Here is a 16,137-nt window from a genome sequence, read left to right on the forward strand (position 1 = left end):
GGAGAGAGAGTCAAAGAGAGAGAGAGAGGCATGAAGGGGGAGAGAGAGACAAAGAGAGAGAGAGAGGCATGAAGGGGGAGAGAGAGAGTCAAAAAGAGAGAGAGAGAGAGAGGCATGAAGGGGGAGAGAGAGTCAAAGAGAGAGAGAGGCATGAAGGGGGAGAGAGAGAGGCATGAAGGGGGAGAGAGAGAGTCAAAAAGAGAGAGAGAGAGAGAGTCATGAAGGGGGAGGGAGAGTCAAAGAGAGAGAGAGAGGCATGAAAGGGGAGAGAGAGAGAGAGAGAGAGAGAGACATGAAGGGGGAGAGAGAGTAAAAGAGAGAGAGAGAGGCATGAAAGGGGAGAGCTAGTCAGAGAGAGAGAGAGGCATGAAGGGGGAGGGTCTCAAAAAGAGGGAGAGAGAGAGAGAGAGTAAAAGAGAGAGAGGCATGAATGGGGAGAGAGAGTAAAAGAGAGAGAGGCATGAAGGGGGAGAGAGAGTCATAAAGAGAGAGAGAGGCATGAAGAGAGAGAAAGAGGCATGACGGATGAGAGAGAGAGAGAGAGAGTTGGAGTTAATCAGTGCCCTTGATGATGTCATAGTTACAGAGAGGGCAGGTGGCCTTGATGGAGAGCCATTTGCCAATGCAAGTAGCATGGAAGTGGTGGTCACATGGTAACGATCGAAGCTCGACCCCCTCTTCATAGGTTGTAATGCAAATGCAGCAAACCTGAAACCCTCCATGGCCCCAATAAATAAATGAGTAGGTCAGACAGTTTTTTAATAAATCTCTTGGCCATGATAAACACTCCAACAAAAGCTAAAGTGAATTGTGAACAATAAATATGTTTGGTATAATGGGGAAACTAAGGATTATCTACAACTATTTGAAATTTTTTGTATCCATATATAAGGCTTTTCGGATTTAGAAGGGGAGGAAAACATAGATAGTAGAAGACAGAGAGATGAAATATGGTTGTCACACAAATTTTGGAAGAGAATAACAAAATTCAATTAATAGTTTATGTTTATTACTCATAAGGAGATAGGAACCCTGAAGGCAAAATCACAGAAATATCTTAAAATGATATCTAGGGCTACAGGGTCACAAAAAGTCACCCAACTCATGGTAATAAACTTTGGAAATCCTAATAAAAAACGTGATAAGAGACGAATAAGAGTAGAATCATGAAAGTTGACTGGGAAAAGCATGAATTTAGTCGATATCTTTAGTTGAAAATCATAAAATTATGATATTTAGTTGCATTTAACAAAATTGCAAGAAGACACATCTGAATGGAGAAAATATCATGAAGATAAGCCACATTAATACCGATTGAATAACCCAATCAGTGGATCAAAACAGCCAAGTAAATGAATCAAAGACTGGATTGTATTGGTTGACCGGTCATCCCGGATTGACCTCCTAATCCAATTACAATTAACTCAAACCTTGGAAGAGAATGAAGATGATACATCCAATTCCTATCAATAGTCTGAGGGGTTTGATCTTGGGAAAACCTTCCAAAAATAATAGTTGACCGGACAACGTGAATAAGATTTCCAATGTCTCATATTACAGTTCTCAATAGCCAGGGGCCAGCCAAACACAGTCGCTGTTGCAGACATGGCAAGAGCTTCTTGCTTTGACATCTATATTTCTTTCAACCTTTATGACTACCAAGGAGACAATCCATCTTTGAAGGAAGTATCATTATCACTCCAATACTAGTAAAAGGGTAGTTTGATCAATTTGAGGCTGTTATGTGATACGATTTTGTAGGGAATGTATAAACTGTAGGTGGAAGTGTAGCAGACGTCCTTTCCCAGGCAACACTCAGATGTAAGCAAGAGAGATGCAGTAGACGCTCTCCTTAGGCAGTAGACACTCAGATGTAAGCAAGCAGGGAGATAGCAAGAGGAGAAGAGAGAAGAAGAAGAAGAATCCACGTTCCTTGTTTCAAGAAGGAAAAATCCCGTTAACCCTTTTAGGGTATTACACCAATATTTATCTTGCCTTATTGGGTCTGCTAGAACCAATAAGATATTACAACGGTAATATACAACGGATAGAACGGAACGGGTGAATGTTAACGGGACAGAACGGAGTTCCTAACCCTTAACAGATTCCAATAAAAGTATATGAGACAAGGAAGCGTAAAGGAGAAAAAGGGAGGCTAGAAATGGTCACTGGTCCAGGTCGAGCTGACATGGCATAATAACCGCCAGTTCTTTACTGGTAGTTAGTTAGGAAATAAAGAAGACTATAACTAAAGGAGAAGAAAAAGAGAGTGGATCCGACATCAGGCTTTCTGGGGAGCACACGAGCGGTGGGAGGCGTGCTGCATTAGGCTGAGGACTTCCGAGCAACACGGAGCTACCAAGAATGGTGGATACGGAGACAAGATCAAAGGGCATTCTACTTGAAAGGCTTAGTAGAGTGAATCCCTCATTGTAAATGACTCGCTCTATTTTCTGAATTTCAACCAATTCGATACACGAACGTATCATTACGCTCATCGGAAAGTATGAGATTTCCCTGTCATCAGTTCCTTGAAATTATTCTTTTCTTCCCTCTTCAACCTGTACTAAAAAACATACTTCAGATTATATCACAATGAAACTGAGTCATTTCACTTTCATGTAGTATCTAGGATCTTTCGTGACGCAAAAATCATCAATCGCAAATCTAAATATTTATAAATAGTTACATGTTTATAAATTCATAAATATATATTGATGTACAAGTTTTTATGAGGAACAGCACTGACTCACCGCATCTTCTATCAGAATTCTTCTCTCGCATTCATCTTCTCCCAAGGGAACCATTGTCCCTTCAACCTCGATATCTTTTTCTTTAAGTACAAACTTGTACAAAGGAAGCATGCTGATGTCAGCATCCGTGGCACCCACCTGTAGTTATCAGTATAAAAATCAAGTGCACCACAAGGCAAATGAAGGCAAATGAAGGCAAATAAAATTTTTAAAAAATAAAATTCATGAAAGTTAATGCTTTGACCTGGCCAGCCACCGTATAAAGAATGGCAATGATGAACGGAAGACAACAGCAAAGGGTGACCCCAATAATGCAGGCCAAGACCACACATAGCACAGCAAACAGCACATCAAATCCTAGGAGTATAACTGTAAGCCTGAAAAAATAATAATAAAAGTAATGAACCTCAAAATTTTATTTAGCTGTCACTAAGAGCATTCTTTTTCCAAAACTCATCCTGTACATGCTATAAATTTCGCATGAGAATGATTAAGTTCTATAACATCAGTACCAATATAGAGTTGGGGCATCCTGCAATAATGCATTACCACCGGCAACCACCACCCAATAGAAGCCAAGAATCCACCAGCCCAAGGCGAAAATGGTATTGATAGATTCACAACTTTTAGCAAACCTGGTTAACAGACAAAATCTAATCAGATAATGATAATGATTGAAGTATGCACATTTAAAATAAAAAAGACAGATAGGAATCAAGGCTCTGTCTTCGTACACTGTTAATTTAAATCGCTTCACCCCAGACCATTGTTACGTACTGTATTCATGAGTATGTTGAATTTTTTCAGGATAATAAAATAGAATTAATTTCTTCAAACAAAAATAGAATAAACATCAACATAAGATTTATTGCAAACAGCTGCCACGGAACGCAAAAAATAACGAAACTCTCAACTAAAACCTAACATCCAATGAACACATAACCCACAGCAAACAACATAAATGATTGAAATCGAACAACTAGGAATTAATCCAAAAGGGGAAAATAGTTTACGGCTCTTAACCTCACCATGACGACCAACATAACCAAAAATAGAATTGTTCATTTAACAACAGATTTAACCACTATAGTTGTAAGAATTTTAAATTTCACTTACTACCGGGGAATAATCATTAGAATTCTATGAATTACATCAGTGTCTTGATCCTCCTCTGTCTCTCCTTTTCTATCAATACTCATCTTCTGTATCTTGATTTCTAACAAAATTAAGCTAATTATGTGTTAGGACCCCATTTTGGGTCTACCGTAAGATGAGCCAAGCCCCACTTAATCGACAAGACCCTTTCGCGCCCCCAAAAAATTGGGGTTCATTCCAGTGAATATCCCTATTGGGGAAGGCAAGGAGGAGAGTGGAAGGGAACTGGTGAATCTCTAAACCCTATCCATTGATCTCTCTCTCACTGCCCTTCCCTGCATGCCAATCTCTTCCCCCTTCTCAATCCTCCTCAGTGGCAGAGTAGCGCAAAGGTAACACCCTGGTCAAGCGACCTCACCCCCATTTTCTTCCTGCTTGATCTCCCTCAAGCCTCATGTATTCCAGAGAACCTGGTGAATAGTCGGTTGAATCAGGTTTTTTTGATATTTGAAGGAATTGGTTTAGGGATCCTAGCATTTTGATGGGTAATAGTACGTATCAGATTCTTCGATGAGTAGACTGCCAAAGGAACAGCAAAAATTAATTGTTCAAAGTGATTATGAAGAAAAGCACAAACACAGCAGATAGTTCCTGCAACATAACTGAATTATTGGGATATTCCAACCGTATTCTAAAAACATATCCACACACATAACCCATAATAATACAAGAATTGGTAACACATCTGCTGCGAAGAATGATTGATGGAATTCGACAACTACATCTGCGTTTCATTCTTCCTTCTCCATCCCCCATGCACTCTATTCTACCATTCTTCGCCATCCGTATTTCGATTTCTTACAAAAGCAATCAAATTTTTATTGGCAGGAATGCGGATATAATTCTTCGACGACTAGATTGCCGTATAAACGGCGAAAATCACTCATTCGACGCGATTAATAAGAAAAAAAGAATAATTTCAGATGATTACTTTAACATACCTAAATTCTTGGGATGTTCCTTCCTCAATCTCATCGATACCTTGCCCTTCCCTCCGCGTTCGACTCCTCCGCTGATACTCCGCCCAAACCAGAAAAACATGCAGAAAACACTGAACCGCGTACCCGAAAATCCAGATGCGAATCGGAACGCAAGGCCGCTCCAAGAACGTGGAAGACAAAATGCCCAAAGAAGCCACAGCAAACGTGAGATTCCAAGATATATCAAGCGCCACAACCGGCTTGGAGAAGCCCCAATCAGCTCGCCGCTCAGCGATCTGCGCCGCCGCCGTCCGACGCACCCTCAGGCTTCCATGATTCTGCCTAGAAGCTCTCCCGAGCAAGGCGGAAACCCTAGAAGAAGCCGTATCTTCCGATTGGAGAAGCGACTCCGAGGAATCGGCCATCTTCGTTCTGATCCGATCAACAATTTCACCAATCCTTGAACGAGAATTTTGAATTTCTCACCAGCAATTCGACTGCGCTCTTCGCCTTCATCTTCCCCGCTGATCATCAGTTCTTCTGAGAAGGTTTAGAACTGTACTGCCCCATTTGAATGGTAGTTGAGACGGTTTGCTTGTCTCTTGATACGTACCAATTTGCACGGGAGCCGTGCAAAGTCCGCTCGTAATCTTGCATTATAGTTCCGGATCGTCCCGTCCTATGTCCGGTGTTAGCTGAGGGACGAAAACGGGACGGTTTTTCGTCCACCGACAAAAAATCCGTCCCGTCCAATAATCTCGGGACGATTTTTCATCCCTTTCAGTTCTCCCAGAGCGAATTTTTGTCCCAAAATTTGTCTCGGACGAAAAAACACATTTTCTATTTTTAATATATTATAATAAATTATAATATAGTATAATATCTTATAAATTGTCCTAGTGAGGCCACATGGCAACATCTCAACCACCAAATGTGAATCCCGGGACGAAAACCGTCCCGTCCCGTGGTCCCTGCAACGAATTTTCGTCCCAAAATTCGTCGGTAGCCTTGGACGGGACGAAAAAATCGTCCCGTTCGTGTCCCTGCACTATACTCGCGCCTAAAGTAGCTCTGTATCACTTCGTAACCTAGGGCTATAATGACGTTTTTTCGTCCCATGACAAAAAAATCGTCCCATACGTGAGGTTGGACAAAAACCGGGAAGGAAATTCGTCCTGGGACGAATGGACGATGGACGGTAGGGGATGGAAGAAACTCCGTCGGATTCGCTTCTGACGGTTGAGATATTGCCACATGGCATCGTTATATTAATTCGTTGACATTTTGCATCAAAGTCCCTGCTTTTTTTTGCGTGCCCAAACTGATGATGCCCAAAAGTAATTGTACATATGTCCCTCTGCTTTCTCTCTCCTCCATATTTCCATAAAAAACTTAGGAAAATCCTTATTAATTCAATCAGACCTTGGAACTATTTTTATTGGATATTTTGTCTGGGACGAGGGATGGGACGGTTTTTCTCCGGAGGAAATGAAACTGGCAAAGTCGGTATGCTGACGGGATGATTTTTTCATCCAGGAACAAAAATAACCGTCCCGTTTGCGTCCCTGCACTGATTTCGTACGTCGGACAGGATGATCTTCGTCCCGTCCTGTCTCGTCCATCGTCCACGTCCTGGACGATCCGGAACTATACCTAGGGCTAGGCATTCTTATACTAATTCGGTCTTTATTAATGATCATTACAATCTTGGAGTAGTTGTCCAGGTCTTTTCGCCACATAAGTCATTTTCAAAGCGCAGTTCATTGTGATGTTCTACAAATGGGCAGTTATAGTCCATCCCCCGCTGTTGTATGACAATGGTGACCGTGAGGACAGTGATGATGACGACAGTCAATGCCATTTATGGTTTCAACATGTACTGACCACTATAGTCGTCCTCCAACAAATTTATAGTCTAAAATTTATTGGTTGATTTTGTTTTAAAATGCCATGTTTTGATTTTCAAGATAATGAAAATTTGGAGAAAAATATCGGCTGATGGCAGACATTCGCTCCGGTGAGGAAGAGAGAAATAGTGACGAGCAATACTGGTATCAAGAAGTAGACGGTTGCTCCAGCTAGTGGCTACTGGATGACGAGTTGGGTCCTTTCTTTTTTCCTTTGATGTAAACTTAAATGGCAACAAAATTTAGGGACTCGCAGACAGACGAAGTTGACGTCTACGTCAACGCCTGTTGACAATGACGCCATTGTGGTGATGTCATCGTCATCGGGACGAGCCAATCCCTAGCTAATGCTGTTCTATAGCTGGGGAGTGATGACCTGGCACTGCCAGGTGGACCCAATTAATTGCTTAAATGAATTAATGGGCTACTTTTGAAAGCTTTTTGGGCTCATCTTAGAATGGGCCTATTAATGGGCTTCTTTGGCTATTCGGTGTGAACTGCGAAGGATGATGGGCTGGCACGAGTTCAGGTCGGCGGATAAGCGCGTTGACCAAAAAGCACACGTAAGTGGGCCCCAGGTTTCACACGTGGAAGACGGACACTGGGCAGATTTTGTTTTTTAAAACGTGTGCTTATCCACGTTGGAAGAGTGGTAGATATTTTCCGGGCTCTCCTTTATAAAGCAAGCCGAAGCCTTCCTCTTCTCTCAGTCTAGAGAGAGAAATAGAGAGAGAAAGAGAGACAGAGAGAGAAATATCTTCCACCCTCTTCTTCCTTCAAGCCCAACTGCAGGGAGAGGAGTAGAGAGAGAAAGAGGAGAGAGAGAGAGTTGATCTTCTCTCTAGAGCAACTTCTGGAGTGAGAGGTAGAGAGAGAGAGAGCAGCAGTACTATCGTCTTCTGAGTCTCCTAGAGAGAGAAATTTAGATAGAGAGAGGAGCAGTGCTATCGTCTTCTGAGTCTCCTAGAGAGAGAAATTTAGATAGAGAGAGGAGCAGTGCTATCGTCTTCTGAGTCTCCTAGAGAGAGAAATTTAGATAGAGAGAGGAGCAGTGCTATCTTCTTCTGAGTTTCCTAGAGAGAGAAAATTAGATAGAGAGAAACGGTGCTATCTTCTTCTGAGTTTCCTAGAGAGAGAAAATTAGATAGAGAGAGAAACAGTGCCATCTTCTTCTGAGTTTCCTAGAGAGATAAAGTTAGAGAGAGAGGAGCGCTATCTTCTTCTGAGTTTCCTAGAGAGAGAAAGGTAGACAGAGAGAAGCAAAGCTATCTTCTTCCGAGTTTCCTAGAGAGAGAAAGGTAGAGAGAAGCAAAACTATCTTCTTCCGAGTTTCATAGAAAGAGAAACAGTGGTGTCTTTTTCTGAGTTCCCTAGAGAGAGGAAGTTAGAGAGAGAGAGGGAGAGCAGAGTCATCCTCTTCTTCCCTCTTAGCACCTAGAGAGAGAAGCAAACTTATTCAAGCCGCCATGTTGACGGATTCTGCACAGATGAGCAAGGGCAGGAGCAAAGACGAAGATCCGGCCCAATCAAAGGCCGCCACCAGGACATGGAACCAGCGCAGCCCAACCGCAGACCGCCACGTGTACCCCTTTGAAGCCAACGACGAATCGGAGGATGCCACCTGGCTTTCCCAGCCTCCTCTCTCTAAAACGGCGTCCTTCTCTCTCCTTGACGGCTACGAGATCCGTCGCATATCGAGCGATCTCGACAGTTTGATCGCCGAAGCTAGGAGCCGCCGGAAGCCCCCAGCTAAGAGAAAGGGCCTCTGGGGCCGCCACGTGGGAGCCTTTTGTGGGTCCACGTGGAGCGGTGTGGCAGAAGAAGCCGTCTCTCGCCGTCGTATATAATGTAAATTTGTTTGATATTTCCGGGTTTGCATATGTTTTCTATCATAATTTCAAGGGCTTGGTTCAATATTAAGAAGTCTCTATGGGTTCCAAACTTGGTGTAATCCTCTGATTTATGTATATACTAAGGCAAGGATATTTCCGGGTTTATGCATGTTTTCTGTCATAGTTTTAATGGCTTGGTTGAATATCAAGAAGTTTCTCTGGGGTCCAAACTTGGTGTAATCCTCTGATTTTTCTTTGAAAAAAGTAATATATTTGGATAAATATAAAGCAAGGCAAAGATATCTCCCGGTTTATGTATGTTTTCTGTCATAGTTTCAAGGCTTGGTTGAATATCAAGAAGTTTCTCTGGGGTCCAAACTTGGTGTAATCCTCTGATTTTTCTTTGAAAAAAGTAATATATTTGGATAAATATAAAACAAGGCAAAGATATTTCCCGGTTATGTATGTTTTCTGTCATAGTTTCAAGGGCTTGGTTCAATATTAAGAAGTTTCTCTGGGGTCCGAACTTGGTGTAATTCTCTGATTTTTCTTTCAAGAAAATTATATATTAGGATAAACATATACCAAGGCGAAGATATCAACATACGTATTACATCAAAAAGGTGAATATGACTTCAGAGTAAGTTAAGTTTTGGGGATTCTCGTGTCAGGCTTGTTATGAAAGTATTAGTTGTATCAATTCAATATCAATCTTATTCAGTGTGATTCTAATCAATCTTATTCATCAGAATCAAAAGTAAGAAGTTTCTTTCAAGAAAACTAAACATTTGGATAAACACATACCCAAGGCAGGGATATCAACATTGATATTACATAAAACTGGCAAACATGACTTGAGAGTAAGTCAAGTTTTTGCCGTTCATTGTGTCAGGCTTCTAATGAAAGGCGTAATTAGTGAATTCAGTCTCAATCTTATGCATATGATTCTAATCATTTATAGTATGTCACAATAGTTTTTTCACCTATGATTTATATCTTACGATTATATGTGCTAACCGTTGAGTTGGCATTATAACAGATAGTACCTTCCAATGATTTTATTGTCATTGAACATAATTATCAATAATTGATTATTTTCCTTTTTGTCACATTAAAAATACATTTAGTTTAAATAATTCATTTAATTGCAGACATTCATTTGATTTTTCATGGATAGACTTCATGAAGTGGGCAAACGTTTTTCTACTTTTCGGATGGCAAATAAGGACAAGTTGTCATTTGGTATAATTTAGCTATGCTATTATAGACAGTCATTCAATTCCTATGGATAAACATTACGAAATTGACAAACTTTTTCGAACTTTTTGGAAGGGGAATATAGACAACTTGTCATTTAATTTAACTCATCAATGTCTGATTCTAATTGATAAACTTTATAAAGTTAACAAAAAAATTTCTACTATATGGATGAGGAATATGGAGAACTTGTCATTTACTTTAATTTATCTATGCTATTACAGAGAATCATTTGATTCAGATGATAAATTTTACAAAGTTAAATAATTTTTTTCCTACTTTTTTGGATGGAGTATTTTTCTACTTTTTGGATAGTATATAAAAATTTTTTCTACTTTTTGGATGAAGAATAAAGACAACTTGACAAGTATATTCAACTATGAAATCTACAATGGCTTTAAGGTTGGTTTATTTTAAGATTTGGAGCACCATTATATGAAGCACTGAGAACCGAATTTTTTTCTATGAAGCACCATAATATGATGCCACCATAATATGAAGCACTGAGAACCGAATTTAGGAAGGACAATTGGAGAATATACACAACTTGACATGTATATTCAAACTATGAACTCTACAATAGCTTGACGAGTAATTTATTTTCAGATGTATGCCACCATGATATGAAATACTAAAGACCGATGATCTCTCTCTTCATTTATCCCTGATAAATATTGCTACTCTTATCTAGACTAGCAAGGGCCATCACCCTGATATTGTTACTCTCTCTCTCCAGTAATCCTTACAATTTTTTTGTATAATAAGATGTGTAATAAATGGCAAAAAAAATGTTCTGCGTGGCTTTGTAAATGAAGAAAAAATTGAGATAAAAGATGTAAAAGGATAGGTATATGTCGTGGCACTCTTCTCCGAAGTATGGTGAGCAGGCACCATCTGAGGTCAACTAGTTGGCGGATAAGCGCGTTGACCAAAAATATTGGACACGTGGAACACGTGCATTATGACATATTTTCCCACCCATCATCTTATTGAAACAAACTGACCCCCCAGAGATCCCTTGTTCTTCTTTTAACTCAGCCTAGAGAGAGAAAGAGAAAGAAATCTAGAGAGATAGATTGATAGATAGATAGAGAGAGAGAGAGATAGGGAGATAGAGGGATAGAAAGATAGAGAGATCGAGAGATAGAGAGAGAGATAGGGAGATAGAGGGATAGAAAGATAGAGAGATAGACAGATAGAAAGATAGAGAGATAGAGAGATAGAGAGATAGATAGAGAGAGAGGAATCTCTGTAGCCTCTTCTTCCCTCGAATCCTGAAGTGCAAGAAAGGGATAGAGAGAGAAAGAGGAGAGAGACCGGTTAATGTCTATAGAGGAATCTCCTTGAAACTCCTCAAGATATAGAGAGGAAGGGGAGCAGTTCTATCTTCTTCCCCTTTTGTCCCGTTGAAAAATAGTAGTGGAATATTCTCCCTTTCTTATTCTCTTGCAGAAGAGTGGGAGAGAGAAAGTGAAAGGAATAGAGAGAGAATAGTTATCTTCTTCCCTCCTGGCCTTGTAATAGGAGTGAAGCAAAGTTACGTATGTCTATCTGTGGAAGAGAGATAAAGAGAAGTAGAGAGAGAAGCAAAATTGCGTAAGCCACTCAGTAGAAGAGAAAGAGAGGCAAATTTCCTCTGTAGAAGAGAGAGAAAGAGAAGAAGTAGAGAGAGAAGCAAAGTTACAAGTCCCTCTGTAGAAGAGAGAGCCAGAGGAGAAGTAGAGAGAGAGAAGCACATTGACGTAAGCCCCTCATTAGAAGAGAGAGAATCAAAGTTGCAAGCCCCTCTGCAAAAGAGAGAGAAAGAGGAGAAGAGTAGAGAGAATCACAGTTGCCAGCCCCTCTGCAGAAGAGAGAGAAAGAGGAGAAGAAGAGAGAGAATCAAAGTTGCAAGCCCTTCTGCAGAAGAGAGAGACAAACGAGAAGTAGAGAGAAACAAAGTTACAAACCCTTCTTTAGAGAGAAGAGTAGAACTCGAGAGAGAATCCAAGTTACAAGCCTCTTTGTAGAAGAGAGAGAAAAAGAAGTAGAGAGAGAAGCTGAGCAACGTAATCCCCTCCGTACAAGAGAGAGAAAGAGAAGAAGTAGAGAGAGAAGCAAAGCTACGTAATCCCCTCTGTTCAAGAGAGAGAAATAGAAGTAGAGAGAGAAGCTGAGCTTTGTAATCCCCTCTGTTCAAGAGAGAGAAATAGAAGTAGAGAGAGAAGCTGAGCTTTGTAATCCCCTCTGTTCAAGAGAGAGAAAGAGAAGAATTAGAGAGAGAAGCAAAGCTACGTAATCCCCTCTGTGCAAGAGAGAGAAAGAGAAGAATTAGAGAGAGAAGCAAAGCTACGTAATCCCCTCTGTACAGGAGAGAGAAAAAAGAAGTAGAAAGAGAAGCAAAGTTAGGCAAGCCCCTCAGCTGAAGAGAGAGAAAGAGAAGAAGAAGAGAGAGAATCAAAGTTAGGCAAGCCCCTCAGCTGAAGAGAGAGAAAGAGAAGAAGAAGAGAGAGAATCAAAGTTAGGGAAGCCCCTCAGTAGAAGAGAGAGAAAGAGAAGAAGTAGAGAGAGAATCAAAGTTAGGCAAGCCCCTCAGTAGAAGAGAGAGAAAGAGAAGAAGTATAGAGAGAATCAAAGTTAGGCAAGCCCCGCAGTAGAAGAGAGAGAAAGAGGAGAAGTAGAGAGATAAGCAGAGTTTAGAAACTCCCCCAATGAAGACGGATTCTAACGAGAAGAAAAACCCAAAAGAGGAGTTCGCCCTCAGAACCCGGCGGCGCCGCCAATCGTCTACGTCAGCGCCAACAGCAAATCACAGAACGCCACCTGTCCCCCCAACCCCTCTTCTCTCTCTAGAGCCGCTCCCTTCTCTCTCCTCGACCGCTACGAGATCAGCCGTATATCCAACGATCGGGATTGCTTGATCGCTCAGGATAGGATCAGAAGGAAGCGCGCTGGGGGCTTCTTGGGCCGCCACGTGGCGGCATTCTGCGGCTCCACGTGGGATATCGCCGTGGATGTCGCCGCCGGCTGTCTCTCTTGCTGGCTCTTGACTTGTGTTTAGCCTTGACTTGTGTATAAGTGCTGTAAATTTTTATTTTCCTAAGTTCTGGGTTTCTGTACTTTGGTAATGTGGGATATTAAATCAAGATGCTTCTGTGGGGTTTGAAATTAGTGTGATGCACTTTTGGGACGAAGACACCCCTCTAATTTTCATCATAGAACATCTAGAAGTAGTTGGGCGAATATTCCCACCACCTGTGTGATGTCCGTTGTGAATTTCTGCGTAACCTCTGCAAATTTGATTGCACCAAATCCCCCATGGATAGGTAGATGGATAATTGGATAGATGGATAACTGGAGAGGTAGAAGGATAGATAGATGGATAATTGGATAGATAGATGGATAATTGGATAGATGGATGGATAGATAGATGGATAATTGGATAGATGGATCGATAGATAGATAGGAGAATCTATGCCTAACCTATATGAATTTAATCGCACCAAAACTCGTGTGCAATCGTTTTTGCAAAGTTGTGCTTGAATTTGTGATTAAATTCGCAGGTTATGTGCACATCGCTCAAATGATTACAACTTTGTACTTTAAATATATAATATTTCACGTCACCACTATTGAGAAATATTCAAATGATAAAAAAATAATATTTTATCATCATCAGATATTCCCTTGATATTTTCAATAAAGTGTTTATTAGTTTGGACTGAACTTTTATAACTATTGAGTTCAACCATAATAATTATTATATTATGCAAAATTAATATTATTCAGATTAATATGTGCTGATATATATAGATTTTTCTGGGTCTGAAAAATAAGTGCCAAACCTATATATATATAGAGATTTTTTTGGGTCTGATATATATAGATTTTTCTATAGTAGGCACTGTTAAAACAGCAAGCCGTGAGACAAAGAAAGTAATAGGAAGAAGAGAGAGAGAGAGAGAGAGAGAGAGAGAGAGAGAGAGAGAGAGAGAGAGAGAGAGAGAGAGAGAGAGAGAGAGAGAGAGAAAGAGAGAGAGAGAGAGAGACATACAGAGAGAGAGAGAGGCAGACAGAGAGAGAGAGAGAGAGGAGCAAGAGAAAACCAGAGGGAGAATAGAGATTGAGATAGAGAGTGATTGGTCCAAACAAGGGGTTAAAAGTTGATGATAAAATATCACTAACTAAGTCGTTTGTAAGGGTAGTTATGTACCAATCAACAATTTTATTACCTTACTAGTAGTACTTAGTAAGGGTCGATCCCTCAGGGAGCTAGGTAGCAAGTTAGGATGAATTTCAATTGGAATTTCAAGTTTCAGATTGTATGAGTTTCTTTCATAATGTTTTTAGTTGTTAAGTTGGTTTATGCTCAATGAAAATGATTTTTACTAGGTATATAAATTTTTTCGTCAAAATCCTAGAGTGAGAATGATTTTTGAGATTTTTTCCACAATTTTTTATCGTCTCTAGGGAGAGATAAAAAATTCTGAAATTAATTGGGCTGTAATTCCCTTATCCGGTTCAAAGTCGTTGAACCGGATGAGAGAGAGCTGTCCGAATCGTTACCGAACTGAGTTAACTCAGTTCGGGAATGATTCCCGACAGTTTTGAGTGAAGGGAGAGAGAGAGAGAGAGCGCACAGTGTAGGTGCTCCGCCGCTAAATGTGCGGGTGGAATAGCCACTTGTGCGCTGGGCTTCAGCGCTCCGCCGTTGGTCGCGCCGGCGGAGGTGCTATCACGTGCGATGGACCAAAACGATGATATCTGGAGTTCCAGATATCGTTTTGACACGTGTAAGTAGGCGTTGGAAATCTTAAGACATTGGCTATCTGCCTAAGAATCTTAGGAAAAGTCTAGGAGGAGTTAGAATGAGAAGAAGAAAGGAACCTCTTTTGTCACACCCAAGGGCCCAAGGTGGTTTCTTCAGCTCCCTACCAACTGGCTTCAAGGTCCAGGATGCTCCCAGAAGACTCCTTGCACCTTCAGGATGAAGGTGGACCTAGGAACAAGCTCAACAAGAAATAAAGTCAACAAAACAATACTCAATTCTTGGATGCCCTCAAGGAGGGTGAGGGGGGGCCTTTTATAGGGTTACATGTGTTTGTTCCACCCATTCTTGGTTGTTGGATCATGGATGAACAAAACAATACTCAATCCAGGTGATCAGACCCCAACCAACCAAATTCAAATTGGTTAGAGTTAGTTACAACTCATCCCTAGCCCTTGGATTTGAGCTAGAATGGATGGATGGGTTCCACCTCATGAATCTTGGGCTGGATCTCAACCCTGGGCTCTCCTCCAAACAGGATCTGCCAGCTGGAGTCATCCTCATGTGTCTTGATCATCTTGGAAGCCTCCAAGGACCTTCTAGAAGGTTTTCTTCAAGTTCCTTCACAACAAGCCTATCGGTTGAGTCCGCTCCACTGATTAGCATGTATCTTTTTCTTCATAGCTCCTTTTACTTAAAATTTTGTCCCAAGCCTCAAGACTCCTGCCTTCACTTCCCCATAAAATTTCGTAATTTTATGACCACCAAAAGTCAACCTTTGACCTGAAAAGTCAACACCCTTTGGAAATTGTTAGATTCATATCCCACTTGAATCATTGAGTCTAGTGGGGCTTAGAAATATCCCTCAAATCCTTTTAAACATAGATCCCAAAGTGTGTAACTTGGTAAAATACATGCCATAGCATTGATTTAAACCTCAATTGAGTAGAAAATGTAAGCTTTTTAATCATTGGAAAAAGTGGAAGGCATGATCTCATTATTATGTAAAATAGTGGTTTTTGGTAGTGTAAAACAGAATTTTGAGGGTAGTTATGATGAAGAATGCATGCAAATGACTACCCTTATTTGACTTCATCAGAGAGTGAGAGAAGAGAGAGAAGAATGACTCATAGAGAGAGAGAGAGAGGAACGACCCATCGAGAGAGCGAGAGAGCGAACAATGAGTCAGACAGAGTAAGAAGAGTGAGACAACTAGCTACAAGAAAAAGAAGATTGAGAGAAAGGGAGAGGGCAAGAAGAGCGAGTGAGAGAGAGAGAGAAAAGAGAGACTTGAGAATTGAGAGGAAGAGAGCAATTTTTTTATCTATTCCTTAAAATTTCTCACAGAACCACACATTCACAGCTTGCAGGTCTCTGTGCCATCTACTGCCCGGTTTCTCTGGCTGGGGTGTGATAAATCCAAATATAGGTTTGGATGTCGTTGCTACTATTTAGATTTAAACAATAAAATTTATATTCCCTTAACTACTCTATATGAAAAAATATAGGAGTGAGGAGTCGATCCACAGGGAACAGTAATTAACAAAGTAGAAATGTCAGTTGATT

General features: G+C 40.8%; 1 protein-coding gene across 1 annotated transcript; it reads right to left on the reverse strand.

Moving 5' to 3' along the window:
* Positions 1 to 546: 546 nt before the first annotated feature.
* LOC144711078 (E3 ubiquitin protein ligase RIE1-like) lies at positions 547 to 5,409 on the reverse strand. The gene is made up of 5 exons (XM_078585002.1): positions 4,850 to 5,409; positions 3,266 to 3,388; positions 2,998 to 3,130; positions 2,754 to 2,891; positions 547 to 708 (listed from the first exon to the last, which is right to left on the reverse strand). Exons 1-5 carry the CDS (start codon positions 5,251 to 5,253, stop codon positions 553 to 555), a joined length of 954 nt encoding a protein of 317 aa, XP_078441128.1. The 5' UTR covers positions 5,254 to 5,409; the 3' UTR covers positions 547 to 552.
* Between the last annotated feature and the right edge of the window lie 10,728 nt (positions 5,410 to 16,137).

The sequence above is a fragment of the Wolffia australiana genome, chromosome 13 (assembly GCF_029677425.1).
Source record: "Wolffia australiana isolate 7733 chromosome 13, ASM2967742v1".
Classification (NCBI taxonomy): domain Eukaryota; kingdom Viridiplantae; phylum Streptophyta; class Magnoliopsida; order Alismatales; family Araceae; genus Wolffia; species Wolffia australiana.